This window comes from Lampris incognitus, chromosome 20, assembly GCF_029633865.1.
Source record: "Lampris incognitus isolate fLamInc1 chromosome 20, fLamInc1.hap2, whole genome shotgun sequence".
NCBI lineage: Eukaryota > Metazoa > Chordata > Actinopteri > Lampriformes > Lampridae > Lampris > Lampris incognitus.
This window is the reverse complement of record NC_079230.1, coordinates 9,419,202-9,435,211: the sequence shown is the minus strand read 5'-3', so window position 1 is coordinate 9,435,211 and position 16,010 is coordinate 9,419,202. Positions and strand designations below refer to the sequence as shown.

At 45.6% G+C, this 16,010-nt stretch overlaps 1 protein-coding gene across 1 annotated transcript in view; it reads left to right on the top strand.

The window, feature by feature from the left end:
* Positions 1-16,010, top strand: part of ripk3 (receptor-interacting serine-threonine kinase 3) — a 30,895-nt gene that overhangs the window by 2,616 nt on the left and 12,269 nt on the right. The window contains exons 2-5 of the mRNA XM_056300499.1: positions 2,294-2,457; positions 2,701-2,869; positions 12,665-12,820; positions 14,820-14,962. Of these exons, the coding sequence (XP_056156474.1) occupies positions 2,300-2,457; positions 2,701-2,869; positions 12,665-12,820; positions 14,820-14,962 (626 nt within the window). The 5' untranslated portion in view covers positions 2,294-2,299. The remainder of the gene's footprint in view (positions 1-2,293; positions 2,458-2,700; positions 2,870-12,664; positions 12,821-14,819; positions 14,963-16,010) is intronic.

The window sequence follows — 16,010 nt, the reverse complement described above, 5'->3', positions numbered from 1 at the left end:
GTTACCACTTTTCTGATACCATCTTTGTTGAGGTTCCAAAAAACTGGAGCAGGTACCAAAATCAATGCAGACCAGCTACACTGAGGGGGTACTGTTACGGTAATAGAAAATGACATGCTGCGAGTCAAGTCGAGTCGAGTTGAGCCGGTACCATGTAATGGAAAAGGGGCATTAGACTTTAGTGCTGCCTCTGACACAGTCGATCAAAACATCCTCTTCCATCACTTAAGAGACTTGGGTTGGCATCAAAGGCTCGGCTCTTACCTTATTACGCTCTTACTTCACCAACAGAACTTTTCTGTTGTTCTGGGTAACCTTATCTCCTTGATGGTTTGGTTGAGTTGTGGTGTCCCTCAAGGTTCAGTTCTCGGTCCCCTTCTCTTTTCTAAACACATGCGGCCCCTTGGCCCGGTCAGTTAAAATCACGATGTGCTGTACCATTTTTATGCCGACGACACTCAGTTATACATGCCACTAAAACCCACAGATCCTAGCGCCCTAGCAAGTCTCACAATTTGCCTCTCTGACATGAAATCCTGGATGTCTGAAAACTTTCTCAAATTTATTGATAAGTCTGAAGTCATTCTGTTCGGTCCCAAAAATTCCATCAGCCCTTTTGTTACTAATCTTGGTAGTCTGTCAGGTAGTCTAAAGCAGGCTGCTAGGAATCTTGGGGTAATATTCGATGCTAAACTTGGTTTTGATAATCAAATCAAACATGTTGTTCAGTCATGCTTTCTCCAGCTCAAGCTAATTTCCAAAATTAGGTCATTTTTATCAATTGCCGATCTGCAAAAAGTTGTACGTGCTTTTATCTATTCTCAACTTGACTATTGTAATGCACTTTATTCTGGTGTTTGCAGTTGGTACAAAACACCACTGCTTGGCTCATTACCGGGACAAAGAGGCATGACCATATCATGCCTGTGCTTGTCTCCCTACACTGGCTCCCTGTTATATTTCGAATTGATTTAAAAAATGTATTGCTCACTTTTAAGGCTTTACATACATTTCAGATTTATTGGGTTGGCATATGCCCCCTTGACTATTAAGATCTGCAGATGGAGCCCTGCTGGTTATTCCCAGGTCTAGGTTTGTTACAAAGGGTGATCGGGCTTTTGCTGTTAGAGCCCCCAAACTATGGAACTCTCTTCGTGTTGAACTAAGACAAACCAAGTCTCTAGCTTCTTTTAAATCTCGTCTTAAAACTTTTATTTTTATGAAAGCTTTTACAAAAGTTTGATATTTGTTTTTATCTATTTATACTGTTTTTATTTTTACTCTTACTTATTTGGTCTTGCTCTTATTTTTTGCCTTATCTGGTTTTATTTCTTTATAAAGCACTTTGTAAAATTGTTTTAGAAAAGTGCTATATATGTTATTATTATTATTACTATTATTGTGATTACTACTACTACTTAACCACATAACAAATTAAATATCCCTGCACATGTAGGCTCATGTTTTCTTTGTGACTGAGAGTTGACTTGCAAGAGGAACCAGATTTCAACAAAACTTGCTGAATCATTGCTGAATCATACTCGTGTAAATGACTCACATACACACACACACACACACACACACACACACACACACACACACACACACACACCAGATTTTTGCACTCTAAAAAAAACAAAACACAAGAGCCAGGCCGGCTGAGTATTATGCAGCGATGACAGCAAACCGACATCTACTGAAGGTTTTCGAAAATGTCAGATGTGACAAATGTACTGTAACCTTCCACTTGAACTTGCTTGTCTAATCTATTTTAACAGAATTCGTATTGCTATCCAACACATTGCCGTATGACACATAGCCTTATGACAGAAGATCAGGACTCTGGTAGAAATGACACATTACCCCTTTATGTTGTGCAATCATTGTTGCTGACCATGTTAAAAGTAAATGATACCTGTTCACCCAGTGGGCCAGCACACGTGCATATGGTGGTTAGGTAGATTTGCATGGGGGGACTTGATTGGCTACGGTCAACAGCTTGTTGACCACCACTGAAGCTGGCATTGGTAAAGTTGGTGTATGCTGGACTTTTGTTGTGAAGTTATAAAGCCACTATTTGGGAAAAAATGAAGTAATGCTAGACAATAGGGATTAAAAACAAATAGTTTCAATATTGGTCACCTAAAACCTCTTTGATTATGGATGCATCAATGCAAGGTGGGGGTGACTTTTTTCTGATATATACCAATTTAGAAATGAACTCAACAGAACAGTGTTGAACAGTGCAAGTTTCGTTATAACTGATACCCTTCTCCCATCACCCCCCTTCCAGTGAGCAATGGCACTGTCCAGCTGTCCAGTTCCTGTGTTGATTGGTGACTCCACCCTAGGTGACTGGCGGGTGATTGGATCTGGTGGTTTTGGACAGATCTATAAGGCCAGGCATCTTCAGTGGGGATGGGATGTAGCTATTAAGTTACTTCACTATGATGACGGGTAAGTGGTGATGAAGAATTTCAGTTTATTTCAAATACAAAATACTGAGTAAATACAAATATGAATACACTATGGATAACTTACAGGGCTTCTAATTGTTTTTTCTGGGCAAACACACACACACACACACACACACGCCATGTTTGTGAACACACACACATACCCACACAAACAATGATATGCATGCCCAAATAACATTTTTGCAAACACATACATGCATATTACATATTAACATACAAACAGCAACAGGTCCTCCTTGCTTTATGAGGCCGACAAAATGCGTCAAGGAGGTAGCCCCTTTGTTTTGCGGGTCCTCGGGGTCTTCCAGGGCCGACCGCCCTCCTCTGAGACATCCACACGGCTAGGACTAGTCATGGAGTTTATGGAGAGAGGGTCCTTGGCTTTCCTGCAGGTAACTGCTCACCTACCTCCCTTTTTACAGTTAGTATCACTGCAATTTTCTATGCTGACTTGGTAGGTTTACATGCACACCAGTACCCTGATTACCAGAAGTTGTCACTTCAAGACAAAGTTTAGATTAAAGCATTTGTATGGTTTGAAATAATACAAATTTTCTAATTACAAGGTTTGTATGGATTCTTTTACAAATCCGTCCACAAGGGCGTTCATGTAGTGTAGCAATCTATTCCGTTGCCTATCAACAGGGGAATCATTGGTTCGAATCCCCATGTTACCTCCAGCTTGGTCAGGTGTCCCTACAGACACAGTTGACCATTGGCTGTGTCTGCGGGTGGGAAACTGGATGGGGGTATGTGTCCTGGTCACTGCACTAGCACCTCCTGTGGTCGGTCAGGGTGCTTGTTCAAGGAGGTATGTGTCGGGGGGGGGGGGGTATGTGAAATGTAGATTTGCAATATATTTTTTCTCTTTTGATGTTTTCCCCTTTTTTTCTCCGAATTGTACTTGGCCGATTACCCCACTCTTCCGAGCCGTCCCGGTCGCTGCTCCACCCCCTCTGCCGATCCAGAGAGGGCTGCAGACTACCTACCACATGCCTCCTCCGATACATGTGGAGTCGCCAGCCTCTTCTTTTCACCTGACAGTGAGGAGTTTCATTAGGGGGATGTAGCATGTGGGAGAATCACACAATTCCCCCCAGTTTCCCCCCCCCCCTTGAACAGGCGCCCCGGCCAACCAGAGGAGGCGCTAGTGCAGTGACAAGGACACATACCCACATCTGGCTTTCCACCCACAGACACGGCCAATTGTACCTGTAGGGACTCCTGACCAAGCCGGAAGTAACACGGTGATTCGAACCAGAGATCCCGCTGTTGGTAGGCAATGGAATAGACCACTACTCTACCGGAGATTTGCAATATTTTGTCCAAACTTCTTCTGGAATTGAACTGTTAGTTTCCCTTCCCGATTTTTGTTTTATGTAGGTGTTACTTGCTATCTTAATCTCCTGAAGTCCCCTGTATAGCCTTGAAATTATTCTAAGCCCTGAATTCATCCTATAGGCACGAACAAAAACTTTCAATAAATTATTTTCGAATAACTTTTGACTCTAACATAAAACCGTCAATGTGATGGCGTTTTAAATCACTGCTACTGGGTGTTTCCACATGAGGAAAATACTCAAGTGGAAACTAATTTATGCGTCAGTGCTCAGATTTTATTTGATCTTTGCATATGTCAGTATTTTTACAGTTCTGATGGTATCTCAGTGCACAAGGTCACGGAAAAGTACAGCTCATGCAGCATTATATCTTATCATCATATTCATTTTGGTCGATCTTAGTTACCAAAGAAAATTAAAGAAACACGGTAATTTCACCAAGTATCTTATAACCTGTAAGAGAATATTTCTTCAAGATTTGTATGCAAGCACATGCAAATCATTAAACATCTGTTATCACAAAATCGCGTCATGAAACGATGCTTTTGTGCCCGATGCCAGTTAGTAAACTCTCATCTTGATTTCTCTCATAGTCTCACTCACGTCACAACGGTGCTATCAACTGTTTTTCTAATACAGGGAGTCAAGGCCCGTAAGTCAGTTTTCAAAAAATCATTCATTCCATTTCTAGGTTCTGGGAACGTGACATGGCTAGATTTAGCCATTACAAACATAGTTTAGGACCTATAATTGACACCAAAACATGCTAATTTAGTTGTGCATATGTTGAATTTGGCTGGCGGTCAATGAGAAGAGTGTCTTTTTGGACCCAATGCCAAAATGGGTTCTTTAGAGTTGTGGTCTTGTGGAAAAAAAAAGCAAACACAAAGTGTTAAATCAAGCTTTACTGAATTTCTTCAAAGTTAACAATAGCATACAAAAAGTTACAGGTTAAATCAAGCTTTACTGAATTTTTTCAAAGTTAACAATAGTGTAACTGGTTATTACATTGCCCGGTGCGGGATTCGATACGAAGTTTACTGCGCCACAAGGCGACATCCCTAACCGCTCGACTAAAGGGTCAGACCCGTTAGCTAGGGGCTAACGTGTCTTATTAGTAGTTTACAGTCGTCACCCTCACCGGAAGCGCGTCCTCGCGCTTTGTCATTCCGCGCTCCGAAGAGACTTCTGAGAATCTGCACACTTCCGGATCCCACCGCTGCCACCATTGTAACCGGTTATTTTCTTGCCCGGTGCGGGATTCGATACGAGGTGTACTGCGCCACAAGGCGACATCTCTAACCGCTCGGCTAAAGGGTCAGACCCGTTAGCTAGGAGCTAACGTGTATTATTAGTAGTTTACAATAGCATACAAAAAGTTACAGGTTAAATCAAGCTTTACTGAATTTCTTCAAAGTTAACCATAGCATACAAAAAGTTACAGAAGTCAAAAATCCTCTTGCTGATAATCAAAGAAAATTGAATCAGTTCGTCTGGATACAACGTTTATTGACAGAAATGTTTCATCACTCATCTAAGTGACCTCTTCAGTCTCAACTGACTGCAGGTATCCCCACCCTTATAAGCAATACAGTCGCATAACGACCAAAAACCAACGATCAGTTTCATGTGCAAATATGACGTGACCATTAACTAGAGTTACAATGGCCATGTTGTGGAGTTAGAAAACAACGAGACAGGAGACGTGAGAGTAGACGTAGTCGAGGTAGTTTACTAGCTCCAACTTTACATGTCATATATTCGACAACGACACTGAACTCTCTGGACCGGAAGCGGAAGTGCATTCTCTCTTAGGTGAATGTCTCTAGTTATATAGATGTGGGTCACCACACAGGCCCCCCCAGAATTCACCTACACAAAACAATGCAAAACAGCAAAAGCGCAACTCATGAACATAAAAATAGACTCTACAACAGAACAGTCAATGACATAGTGCAAAGTCACGGGGAAAACAAGTGACGAGTCGGGGGGTGGACCCTGCGGCCATAACGGCTGCGCTTCACAGGAGGGGAAACAGATGGGGCCGAAACCCGGGCCATAGGCGGGGCCGAAGCAGGAACAGAGGCAGGTGCCGGGGCCGACCTAGGAGGGCGTCCCCGCCGCGGGGGTAGGGCCAATTGCATTGGCTCCCCAATGTCCAAGTGAGCAGGCTTGAGACGGTCTATAGCGACCCGCTCCGGCCTGCCCCCCATGTCCACCACAAAGTTCTTATCCCCCGCCTCCAGGACGCGGAAGGGCCCGTCGTATGGGGGCTGCAGCGGGGACCGATGGCTGTCGTGCCTAATGAAGACGTACCTCGCCGATGGCAGATCCTTGGGGACGTAGGACCGGGGGAGGCAGTGTTGAGACATCGGAACGGGAGCGAAGGCACCGGCAGCGCTCCGGGACGCACTGAGGTGAGAGGCGGCCGACCAGGGAGTCGTAGCATCCGGAAGAAACTCCCCCGGAACTCGCAGGGGCTGGCCATACACCAGCTCAGCGGAGGAGGTCTGGAGGTCTTCCTTCGGGGCCGAACGCAGGCCGAGCATGACCCATGGGAGCCGGTCCATCCAGTCGCAGCCAGTGAGGCTTGCCCGCAGAGCGGCTTTCATGTCCCGATGGAACCGCTCACAAAGTCCCAGCCGAAACGTCGGCCGCCAAAACACACGTCCACATGTCTGATACCGTACGTCCGAATGGACGTGCCGTTGGCGGCGTCCATCTGGGGGCCGTGACTGTCGGTCATCGTGTCCACAGCTTGTGCTGGTAGTATGCTGCGTTGAGCGCCAGAGTCAACCAGCAGCCGCCGGCCCGACAAGGAGTCTCTGATGAACAACAGCTTGCAGTCACGGCCGGCGCCCATAGCCGTTAACGAGCGCCGGCCTTGGCGTTTCCCTGAACCCTGTAACTGCAGGGTTTGCGACACCGTTTTGCTTTTGCCCCAAACCTGGCATGGTAATAACAGAGCCCGTCGTCAGGTTGGCGGCGGGCTGTCACCGCAGCCGCGGTGTCCATATAGTCGTACACAGGTGGTGGTGGGGCGGTCTGGTGGGGTAGCAGGGCATGCACAAACTGTTGCCGGTTGGCCAGGAAAACCCTGTCTGCTTCAGCAGCCAGAGAACGGTAGTCCTTGGAGGCGGCGAGAGGAGAACTGGCCAGTGCTGTGCGTACAGGTGCGGGGAGCTGCCTCAGAAAAATGTGTGTGAAAAGAAAGGCCGGATCAGCCGATCCCAGCACAGACAGCATTTTTTCCATTAAATCAGACGGTTTGCCGTCGCCGAGGCCATTCGGGGACAGTAAACGGTCTGCCTTCTCCAGCTCCGACAGTTCAAATAGTTTCAGGAGGAATGTCTTTATAGCATCGTACTTGCCAGCAGCTGGCGGAGCTTCCAACAGTGTCATTGCTCGCGCCGTTGTCGATGCGTCTAACGCCGCCACTACGTGGAAGTACTGCGTTGCATCCTGCGTTATCCCTCTCAGCTGGAACTGGGCTTCCACATGTTGAAACCACGGCCGTGGATTATGCTGCCAAAAGTCGGGTAGCTTCACAGTAGCGGTGTAAATGCTAGCGTTAGCAATAGCCATGTTGTTAGCACCGGCGTCGTCGTTGTCAGACATACTCGTATTAGTTGTTCGATCACGTCGGGGTCACCAATGTGGAGTTAGAAAACAACGAGACAGGAGACGTGAGAGTAGACGTGGTCGAGGTAGTTTACTAGCTCCAACTTTACATGTCATATATTCGACAACGACACTGAACTCTCTGGACCGGAAGCGGAAGTGCATTCTCTCTTAGGTGAATGTCTCTAGTTATATAGATGTGGGTCACCACAATGTGAACTTTTCACAGTGGATTGGGGAACGTTTGCAATCTTAGCACTGAAATACCCCCTTTCACACTGGCCACAAAACCCGCTAACATCTGCCTTTGGTGGTCAGTGTAAAAGGGTACAACCGGCATTCACGCCCGGGTCAGATGACTGCGGTAGTCACGGGTATTTACTGGCCCCGCCTCCGATTGGCATTGATGTAAACGCAAAGCCTGGGGGAACGCGCTAATTTGCACGATGACGTGGCGCCATTGTCCGTGCGTCATCAAATCGCGCCGGCAACTGAGAAAAAACATGTTTGTGGGCACAGCGTCTTCGTTCAAGCAGCGCTCGAACATCGTTCAGTCTGAGTTGAGTTCGTATGGTTTGAAAGAGAGACTGAAGTACAAGATGTGAAAAAGTAACGTTAGCCACCGTCTCTATGGCATCAGTGCGGGTTTCTACCGTTTACTTCCCGGTTTTCCGGCGCGTTCGTGACATCACGAACGTCATGACGTCAAAGATGACGATACACAAGATGAAAAAAAAGAAAGGCAAGCCCGTCTGCTGGCAGTCAGGCCCGGGTCTGCAGGCACTGTGAAAGGCATCAAATTGCCTATTTTTAGCGGGTTTAATTGAGTTACGCAAGCTAATTTTGGTGTAAAAAGGGTTTAAATGGCGACAGATGTACTCTTATGCCCTCTTCCACTGCATGGCACTGGCTCAACTCCACTCTACTCTATTCGACTCTACTTGCTTTACTTTTTGGGATTTTGTTTTCCACTGCAGATAGTATCCCCTCACGGCGAAGCCCAGCTGGTCAGTTGTGGGCACATTGACTAGTTTTTTTTTCTTAAGATTTTATTTATCTCATCTCATCTTCAGCCGCTATTCCGGGGTGGGTTCGCGGTGGCAGCAAGCTAAGTAGGGCACTCCATATGTCCCTCTCCCCAGCAAGCACATGCAAATAATTAAACATCTGTTATCACAAAATCGCGTCATGAAACGACGCTTTTGTGCCACGTCAACGCCCTCCAGCTCCTCCGGGAGGATCTCAGGCGTAGTCCCTCCAGTGAGTTCTGGGTCTACCCCGGGGTCTCCTTCCCGTTGGACCGTGCCCGGTAAACCTCCAAAGGAAGGCGCCCAGGAGGCATCCTAATCAGATGCCCGAAAACCATCTCAACTGGCTCCTTTCGATGCGAAGGAGCAGCGGCTCTACTCCGAGCTCCCTCCGGATGTCCGAGCTCCTCACCCTATCTCTAGGCTGAGCCCAGACACCCTACAGAGGAAACTCATTTCAGCCATTTGTATCCACGATCTCACCCTTTCGGTCACTACCCAAAGCTCATGACCATAGGTGAGGATTGGAACGAAGATTGACTGGTAAATTGAGAGCTTTGCCTTCCGGCTCAGCTCCCTCTTCACCACAACGGTCCGGTACAACGTCCACATTACTGCTGATGCTGCACCAATCCATCTGTCAATCTCCCGCTCCACCCTACCCTCACTCATGAATAAGACCCCGAGATACTTGAACTCCTTCACTTGGGGCAGCAACTCATCCCCAACCCGGAGGGAGCAATCCACCATCTTCCGGTAGAGAGCCATGGCCTCAGACTTGGAGGTGCTGACTCTCATCCCGGCCATTTATATTTATACTTTTTTATATTTATATTTGTTTTATTTATTAAAGTAGTATTTTCATGTCACCTTTTAGTATCGGCTCAGCTCACTTGGAACCTCGACGGGGGTGGTACCAAAAAAAAGTACCTGGTAGCAGGTACTATCCCTAACTTTTGCCCAATGGAAAACCAAAAAAAGCGAGTAGAGTTGAGCTGAGTCGAGCCGGTACCATGCAGTGGGAAAGAGGCATTAGCCTTCTCCTACCATTCCCAAATCCTCTGTGAATAGTACACATGGCCATTGAAACTCTAGTTAATGGTCACACCCATATTTGCATTTGGAACCAGTAGTTGTTTTCGGTCGTTATGCCACTGTATTGTTTATAAGGGTGGGGATACCTGCAGTCAGTGTACCGTGTGTATCCAATGCTTTTATAGCCTTAATTTTTGGACATTTAGCATGAATTATATTTCCTGGGCCCCCTAGGCATATGGATTTACACAAGAAAAAGTCCTAAGATCCTACTGGACCCTTCAATTTATGGATATGTTAGTGTACATGGGTTCATGCTCATGATGGAGACTGGAGAGAAAATGTGTCTGTTGTGAAGTATTCATTGTATATCGGTTTCTCTATGCTTATTTTGGCCAAGTCTCCTAAGTGTAAGACGGCCTCACTTTGAGGGAAATGACCAGATGTTCAACCTGTGGTATAGACAATTTCAACAACTGTGTGTGTGTGTGTGAGAGAGAGAGAGATAGTGAGAAAAAAATCTGTGTTGCGCATATAAAATACATTTACTGGTTGTGATTAAATATGAAATTGAATACATTTTATATACATGAACCATACAACACCAATGAAACCTCTCCATGCCCCGCCTGCCAGTGGCAGTGTTCATTTTATTTCACGCCTCTGAGAATCATTGATCCCCTGGTGCCTGCTCACCATTCACATGCACAGTTTAAATTTTTTTAAAGTAGCCCCACTAAGAGGCTGTTTACACCTGGCATTAACATGTGTCTTGGATGATCCGATCACAAGTGGACAGTTCTATGTACGTCAGTTCCCACCTGGCATTAGAATGAGTCTTCCTAGGCGTCTCGAGTGACCACTTGTGATCAGATCTCACATTCCCGCTCTATACACAATCTTTTTTTTTTTTTTGACCCCCCCCCCTTTTTTTTCTTCTCCCAATTGTATCTGCCCAATTACCCCACTCTACTGAGCCGTCCCAGTCACTGCTCCACCCCCTCTGCTGATCCGGGGAGGGCTGCAGACTACCACACGCCTCCTCTAATACATGTGGAGTCTTTTCACCTGACAGTGAGGAGTTTCGCCAGGGGGACGTAGTGCGTGGGAGGATCACGCTATTCCCCCCAGTTCTCCCTCCTCCCCTAACAGGCGCCCCCGACCAACCAGAGGTGGGGCTAGTGCAGCGACCAGGATACATACCCACATCCAGTTTCCCACCCAAAGACACGGCCAATTGTGTCTGTAGGGATGCCCGACCAAGCTGGAGATAATACAAGGATTCGAACCACTGATCTCCGTGTTTGTAGGCAACGGAATAGACCGCAACGCCATTCGGACGCCCCTCGTGGCAATTATTTAATTCCACTCTGATATTAAATGAGAAGCGAGACAAAAATCTCTTACAGTATTGTCACACTTTAATGTATGTTCATGAACATGATGCACAAGCCCAGATGCTTGAATGCGTACCCTGATCTCAGAGCGCACTCCCTATATACCATGCAGCATGAATCATGCCCATTGTGTCGATCATAATGGTGTGTATCCAGAGTTTCTCCCTCATCTTGTTTTGGAAGAAGTAGCTCATCTTTATTGCTGTACTGTCGTCCTGATGGAAAACAGAACTTGCTCAAAGAGTTCATAGGTCAGGTCTCCCCTTGTTCCTATCCTCCAGCTCGTAATTCTCCAGGACCGTTCCTTCAGACCTTACGACACTCAAGTGGGCTTCCCACACATTCCTGTTATCAGGCCCTTACCAGTTAACAATAGACCTTTATTTGTTCACACGGAGAAGACACTTTATAAGACTACCTTTGTTCTGTTACACATGAACTTGAAGCATCTATCTAAGCAATGTTAAATAAACTCAAACATGGTATAGGTCATACATGGTCAAAGATTAAAAGTAAGCAAACTTCATATATGAATTGCTCTCCCACAAACATACTATACATCACTGTGGTAAGGGGGTGTGGTTTAGGTCTGGCTGTAAGTCAACCTGTCCCTTATATACGTACCGCAGTGAAGCTGGGTCCTGGGCAAATCCCAGGGCTGAAGAGAGATGGAGAAAAGGGAAGTCACATGCTCTGAAAGGAGAGAGTGAGGAAACAACTCCGGCAACAGAGCACACTGGCCCATGCGAGTGAATGAATGAAAGACTTTATTAAATAAACCCTGTGTTAATCACCTAAAGCCATGTCGGCCTTCATCCTGAACCCTCCCCGTGGCATAAGAAAAGAAGAAGAAAGCCACTTTATTTTGTCATTGTACAGGTTACAAAGAATGTGTCCTCTGCATTTAACCCATCCTATTGTATAGGAGCAGGGGGCAGCTGCAGCGCCCGGGGACCAACTCCAGTTCTTCTTTTCATTGCCTTGCTCAGGGGCACAGACAGAAGTATTAATCCTAACATGCATGTCTTTTTGATGGTGGGAGGAAACCGGAGCACCTGGAGGAAAGCCACACAAACATGGGGAGAACATGCAAACGCCACACAGAAAGGACCTGGGACGGCCTGGGGTTTGAACCCAGGACCTTCTTGCTGTGAGGCAACAGTGCTAACCACTGGGCCACAGTGCTGACCCTTAAATGTGTCAAAATTACTTAAATAAACAAATTACTAAACATTGAACCTGAAGTTGAACTTGACTGTGCAGGTGGCTGGGGGCTCTTCCATGGTTGTGGGTCTGGTGTGTGTCAGAAATTACAGACGAGGTAAACAAACAAAACAAAAAAAATCTTAACTAAACCCAAAGGAGGCTTTGGTGACTGTCGAGTCAACTGACATCCTCTACATAGGCGGTGCTTCAATGCAGCCTGGGACACGTGTGCGTTTATGTTTTACTGTGCATAAGCCCGTTTAGCTCAGTCAGTACAGCATGAAACTTTTAATCTCAGAGTCGTGGGTTTGAGCCCCACTTTGGGTGTTAGTTTATCGGGAGGCATGGTGGCCCAGTGATTAGCCATCCTCTTTCATTTTTATCACGTATTAGCAGGCTGAAAATCAGAATCAGTCTGTTTTTCACTCAGGATGTCTTTTTACAAGTGTAATGCAAAAAGACATATTTCATATGTAATAAAGCGACTTTTGTTACATTTATGTTAAAATTCATAGTTAATTTTTTTCACCATGAGAACAAACTATTTTCACCCTTGCTAGGAAACCCTCTGTGGACCCCCACCCTGGCCATTGGCCTTTAGACTGGCACACCAAGTGGCTTTAGGCATGAACTACCTCCACTGCCTCTCGCCTCCCATCCTCCACCTGGACCTAAAACCCAGCAACGTGCTACTGGACCCCAGCCTTAATGTTAAGGTGAGCCCCAGGCTTTTGGGGAAGGCTAGGCCTCATTCTGCTGAGTGTTAGTGTTGCAGGGGTCACCGTAAAACTGGCCAAACTAAGAAAAAATTCTGCATGTTCAAGTAAGAAAATTCCCCTTCAAAATGCAAAATTATCTGCCAATGCAATAAAATATTTCAAGTAGGTACAATTTCTTGAAAAAAACAAATATTTTTGGTTATGATAATCTTACAGTCAGTTCTTGATGAGTAAACGATTCTTGAACCAAAATAATAAGATATTAATGTGTGATTTTAAGACTTAGACTTTTCTTTGCAGTGTTGGTATACATTTATTCTTGTTCCATGTCACCATGTGATTGAGAGACCTGGGATATAACCTGTGACTAAAGATTAGTCACCAGAGGCAAAATTCTTCAAGTAGACTGGGACAGGGGGCATCCAGGTAGCGTAGCGGTCTATTCCTTTGCCTTCCAACATGGGGATTGCCAGTCTGAATCCCCATGTTACCTCTGGCTTGGTTGGGCGTCCCTACAGACACAATTGGCTGTGTCTGCAGGAGGGAAGCCGGATGTGGATATGTGTCCCGGTCGCTGCACTAGCGCCTCCTGTGGTCGGTCGGGGCGCCTGTTTGGGAGGAGGGGGAACTGGGGGGAATAGTGTGAGCCTCCCACACGCTATGTCCCCCTGGTGAAACTCCTCACTGTCAGGTGAAAAGAAGTGGCTGGCAACTCCACATGTATTGGAGGAGGCGTGTGGTAGTCTGTGGCCCTCCCTGGATCGGCAGAGGGGGTGGAGCAGTGACTGGGATGGCTCATAGACTGGGACGTACACTCCTTTATTAAGCCACGGTACTGTAATCAAAACCAACATGATACACACCCATCTGGTTGAAAAGGAGGCCTCAGTAGATAAGGTTTTTAGAATTGGTTTCAGTTTGAAGAGTGCTACAAACCCTCTTTTTGAGTTCTGCTTCAAAGGTGTAATGTGTAATATTTCAAGCTGCTGTAGATCCCTTTGGAGGGGTGAGCCTTTTTGACACAACACCCCCCTCAAAAACCCACTCCTCCATCACTCTGCTTCCTCCTTTCCTCCTATCGTAATGGACAAAATTCGTATTGTTCTTAATGATCAATGCATGTGTAAAAAAAACTGCAAATCTCTTAGTTACACCAACATTGTTGTTGTATAACACTGTTTTACTTATAGGTGAAGTATTTTTAAATATCGCTGTCTAAAGCACTATCACGGTATGTGATGATATCTGTCCAACATCTGTATGCTGTGGACTGTAGAATTTATCACAGCTGATAATCCATGCATGTAAAAAATATTTTTTGGGCAGGTCTTAGTTACACCAACAGTGATGTTGTGTAGCATTTTTGTACTCAAAGATATGAACGCTATTCAGTCTGTCCATTTCTACTAGATCCGTAGTAAAGCAGACCTTCGCATTTTCACATTGGAGATTAGTTTTAACATATGGCGACAGGCATGGGCGCAAGTCCATGAATACTGGAATGGCATCCAGCGCTTTACCTGTGCCCCCGTCCATAGGGTTAGTGGTTGTGTCAGGAAGGGCATCCGACGTAAAATTTTGCCAAATCAATATGCAGATTGACAAGACCATACCGGATCGAACAACGGCCAGCATTGGTGCTGTGCCCTCACAGGGTCCTGATGGAAACTGTAAAATCTGCTGTGGCGACCCCTGAAAAACAGGGAAAAAGCTGAAAGAAGAAAGAAAGATTAGTTTTAACATGAGAAATTCATCATCAATATAATTTTTAGGGGTAAAAGCAATAGTCTTATTTGTCATCTTTCATCAAGCTCTGCAGTCACCTTATTTTTAGATAATTATTGTTTTAATATTAGTCTTCCCTGTGACTCCTTTAATTTTGGGAAATTTTTGGTCACGACTAGTGAACAATTTGCAATTCTCTCTCTCCCCTTCCTGATTCCCTCCCTATTTTTGTTTTTCTATATTTCTTTTGTTCTACTTTCTCCTTTCCCAGCTCACAGATTTTGGCCTGGCCAGGTATTACCACAGTGTCACTCGGGGGTCCGGAAACAAAGAGGAAGGGGGCACCATCAGCTACATGCCCCCAGAGGCCTTTGACATATCCTACTATCCCACACTGGCCTCTGATATCTACAGGTAGAGGCGCGAGATCCAGATCCGTGGAAAACAGTGTTTTTAAAATATTTTTTCCTGTGGTTTGGCTTCTGCCCTCCTCACTTCCAGGTGTGGCTTGTGTGTCGTCCAAGTTCAAGGTACACCGTTTCACCGAATAAGGGCTGTTCACATACAAACCCCAATTCCAATGAAGTTGGGACATTGAGTAAAACGCGAATAAAAACAGAATACAATGATTTGCAATTCCTTTTCGACCTATATTCAATTGAATACACTACAAAGACAAGATATTTAATGTTCAAACTGATAAACTTTATTGTTTTTTGCAAATATTCACTCATTTTGAATTTGATGCCTGCAACACGTTCCAAAGAAGCTGGGACAGGGGCAACAAAAGACTGGGAAAGTTGAGGAATGCTCAAAAAACACCTGTTTGGAACATTCCACAGGTGAACAGGTTAATTGGAAACTGGTGAGTGTCAAGATTGGGTATAAAAGGAGCATCCCCGAAAGGCTCAATCGTTCACAAGCAAGGATGAGGCAAGGTTCACCACGTTGTGAACAACTGCATGAGCAAATAGTCCAACAGTTTAAGAACAACGTTTCTCAACGTACAATTGCAAGGAATTTAGGGGTTTCATCATCCACAGTCCATAATGTCACCAAAAGATTCAGAGAATCCGGAGAAATCTCTGCACGTAAGCGGCAAGGCCGAAAACCAACATTGAATGCCCGTGACCTTTGACCCCTCAGGCGGCACTGCATTAAAAACCGACATCATTCTGCAAAGGATATTACCACGTGGGCTCAGGAACACTTGGGAAAACCATTGTCAGTTAACACAGTTCGTCGCTTCATCTACAAGTGCAAGTTAAAACTCTACCGTGCAAAGTGACAGCCATATATCAACACCACCCAGAAACGCCGCCGGCTTCTCTGGGCCCGAGCTCATCTGAGATGGACTGACGCAAAGTGGAAAAGTGTGCTGTGGTCTGACGAGTCCACATTTCAAATTGTTTTTGGAAATCATGGACGTCGTGACCTCCGGGCTAAAGAGGAAAAGGACCAT